We start from the raw sequence: 3517 nt of genomic DNA, 5'->3' as shown, positions 1-3517 counted from the left end.
AGGCAAGGCCCCCGGTCAGCTTTGCGTCACAAGGAATAGGAGTTCATGCCTGCATGAAATGGTATACGTACCCGCACGCTTTTGGCTTTGGTTGATCCTGTCGTGTTCCACCGGGGTTAGCTTGCTTCAGAAGCGGGTGAATGAGGTGGATGATGAGAAACGACGTACGAGATTGATGAAGATCTTTGGATGACCCAGAGGTCCTTTGCCTATTGCAGGCATCATGTCAGCAGGCATCACAGAGCAACGTGATAAGGAAACATATCGTTTTAAAAAAGCAGAAGAAGTAAGAAGAAATCAATAACCCAAGTCCAAGCCGACGACGAGACCTGGCCAAAACGTAGAAGAAAATCAACGCACCACCATCACACTCCGCAATCCGTCCATGTACAATCCTCACAGGCTCCTGCGCAATAAGCTCCATCGCACTCAGAGGCTGCGGCTGCAACTCCAACGCCGTCTGCTCAAACCTCGCATCTGCATAGGCTGCCGCACGCGGATACTGGCTTGTCGACCATGGCTGCGCGTAGTTTGGTGATTGCTTCGTTGCAGGAAGCGCGGTGCCCGTTGTCGCCTCTGCTTCGGCTGCGGGCACAGTTGGTGTTGGGGGCTTTGAAGTGGCTAGACTGCGAGAAGTGGACGCGAAGGCGCGCCGTGCGCTGGCGGCGGATCTAGAGATGCTGAGCTTGAACATTGTAGTCGTCGCGGTGGACGTTGGCTGCACGGTGCGTTTTGAGTATCCCTCAGTGGAAAGGCGTACTCCTTATTTGGACAAACGTCGATCATTTAAGTCATGCATGATAAAGTCAAGAAAAACAATACTAATTGCTTAAATATGTAGGTGTACATAATGCATACCAGATGATAAGATGTTCTATAACAAGATCTACGAGTCCCCATCATTGAAGACACTGCGCAGCCACTTCCAGCGTGCATTGGCTCTGATACGCTGCCCAACCTCGTTCGATCCTGCAACGACTCCAGCAACAGTGTCTCGTTGAACACCAGTGCTCCTACTCGGATCCGCGTCGCTCTCGCTGACCGTTCTACGCATTGCCGCACGCCGTACAATACTCCGCAGACGGGTTCCAATTCGCCTCTTCGGTACAATAGCGAATCCCGGGCTCGCAGGCGAAAGACCGATACTAAAGCTACCACCAGGCATAGTCGCCTCAGACGGCTGCAGAATGGAGAAGCGATGACGCCGCCGCTGCTGTTGATGTCTCGCACGGGATGTTGAGGGTGATAGTGTAAGTGACTGCGCCAATTGCTCGTGCTCTTGCTCGCTTGACTCGGGTGACGTAGGAAATGCAATCGTATGCGGTGAGAGCGGGGTGCGGTGGAATGTCCCCGAGTCAGAGAGCGCTGAATCGAGCCAGACTGGTGAAAATACTGGTGACGCATAGTCTGACGGAGCTTGTACGGTTATTTCTGATTCTTCTTCCTCTTCTATATCATCATCGCCCTCTTGCCACGTACCCAAATCAACTCTTCCGCTTCCGGCGTGGAAGGATACAAGCCATACGCCACCAAGGAGAACGACCATCCCAACGGAAACAAGACTTAACTGGAGCACTGAGAGTAACGCGACTTGATCGAAATACACCAATCCGTTTACAATGGAAGACAAATTGTAGAAGCAGAAGGCGACTAATGGATGGCAACGGCGATTAATGAGGAATTGTTTCAGTCTGTGGGATGATTTAATACACTTACGAGGACAGACGATCGTCGGATCTGCGAAAACTAGACTCTTTTGGAGGTACCAGAGCTGTAAGAGCGCGAAGACGATGAGCCCTAGAACCAGCATCCATGCTTCCCACCGCCAGAACTGGTTTCGCCCACCGATTGTGAGCACGATGAGTTCTACCCCGCTTTTGGCGAATATCAGACACATCCCACTTAGTATACCGGATGCTGAGGCATATGAAATAGCAATTAGGAGTCGTGTTCTTGATTTAGTGCCATCAAAGAAAGGAATTGGTGTGGATGATCGAGTCGGCGGAGGCTTCCTATCCAAAAGGGGAGTGTTCTCGGTGATTGAGAGGACTTGGGACGACGGAGGGGGCAACGGTTGAGGAATGACTGATTCTAGCGGCCCCGGATGAAAAGTAGGAGTCGGAGGTGGAGATGTATTACGGGACAAAGAGAACTCAATGATGTGTGTCTACGCATATTAATGTGACCTAAGTTGATGAAACATGAAGGCGATCAACTCACGATAATTAAGCAAGCAAGTAATGCAACTCCTAGTAAGGAGAAGTAGGCAATAAATGCACTGCGGCCGAACAGGTGAAGTAGATCGTCGAGCGAGTGTGTCGGTTCTGGAACGATTCCGAATATCGCAATAAGGACAGCGCCGCCAGCAATGAGAACAGTGCCGAGGAGCATCCACCACGAGAAGACATCTCCGAGCTAGTGACAAATCAATGAAAGGGAGAAAGAAAGGGCATAGGATGACGACGTACGAGGAATCTAGCGAAGAAGGCATTCCAGAGGAGAGAGACAGCACCGAGCGGGGCTAGGATGACGACAGGAAGGGAAGCGATCTGGAATATTGAACCAAGAATATTTGATGAGATGAATATGGCAAAGCCAAGGAGCCATAGTCTGCACAAAGAAGGATCAGAAAATCAGGAACGGAGATCGAGAACGAAGGGTGACAGACGGTCTTCGGTAGTCGGCGCGTTGAAGGTGTTCGGGTTGTTGCTGGTTGAGGACGTGGCTTTTCCTCTGGATTGTGAGGCCGAGACTCTGTACGCAGGATGCGATGAGACCTATAGAGATGCCCCAGGCGATGGAGAAAGGGGCGTCGACATTGTCGTCAGCATGCATGCCAGTGGGTGAGCGTGAAGAGTCAATGATTCTGCCTCTGCCACAGTTGCTCGCGACCCAGACAGACAGACAGCACGTGGCCCTGGCACGGTGGCGCCTCACACGACGATCGCCCCCGGCGCTTGCAGGAAATCTCGATCCATCCCTTTTTCCCTCCCTTTTTTTAATTATGCAGCGATCGCAGTACAGGTACACCACCTGAGGGACATACTGTAAGGGGCCTAATTAGAGGGTGTACAAGACCCTTGTAGTCCCTCTAATTAGGTACCTTTTGAGCTTTTCTCCCTAACTGTACTTAATACTAGACTTAAATAGTAAAAAAAATTCTAAGTCAAAATAAAATAAAATAAAATAAGTATGCTGAGTGCCCTATATGGCAACTGTGCCCTCCCCACCTGCCACACCTTGAGCTCACTGTCTCATACAGTGAGCACACACTTTCCTCTGTATCTTACTCAATTCTTAACCAAATTTCTTCATTATTCCTTTAAAATTAATGTAAATTTAGTTGGAACTCATTCATAACACAAATACAATGTTAAATGTATCAATTACTTGTGTATTTGTGTACTATTTGATATAAAAAATACAACAGTTTCCTCTGACTAAGATTTATGATACTCTAAACTCTTAATACTGTAATAATAGTAGAGCTTATATATCTACAGTATATCCAAGAATT

General features: G+C 48.9%; 1 protein-coding gene across 1 annotated transcript; it reads right to left on the bottom strand.

Moving 5' to 3' along the window:
* Positions 1–210: 210 nt before the first annotated feature.
* FOMMEDRAFT_19273 (uncharacterized protein) lies at positions 211–2840 on the bottom strand. Its single transcript, XM_007265500.1, has 5 exons — positions 2669–2840; positions 2469–2610; positions 2221–2415; positions 1717–2167; positions 211–1650 (listed from the first exon to the last, which is right to left on the bottom strand). Exons 1-5 carry the CDS (start codon positions 2833–2835, stop codon positions 887–889), a joined length of 1719 nt encoding a protein of 572 aa, XP_007265562.1. The 5' UTR covers positions 2836–2840; the 3' UTR covers positions 211–886.
* Positions 2841–3517: the final 677 nt, after the last annotated feature.

The sequence above is a fragment of the Fomitiporia mediterranea genome (assembly GCF_000271605.1).
Source record: "Fomitiporia mediterranea MF3/22 unplaced genomic scaffold FOMMEscaffold_5, whole genome shotgun sequence".
NCBI classification, from domain to species: domain Eukaryota; kingdom Fungi; phylum Basidiomycota; class Agaricomycetes; order Hymenochaetales; family Hymenochaetaceae; genus Fomitiporia; species Fomitiporia mediterranea.
Note: the sequence above shows the minus strand (reverse complement) of the source record. Positions and strands in the feature narration are given on the sequence as shown.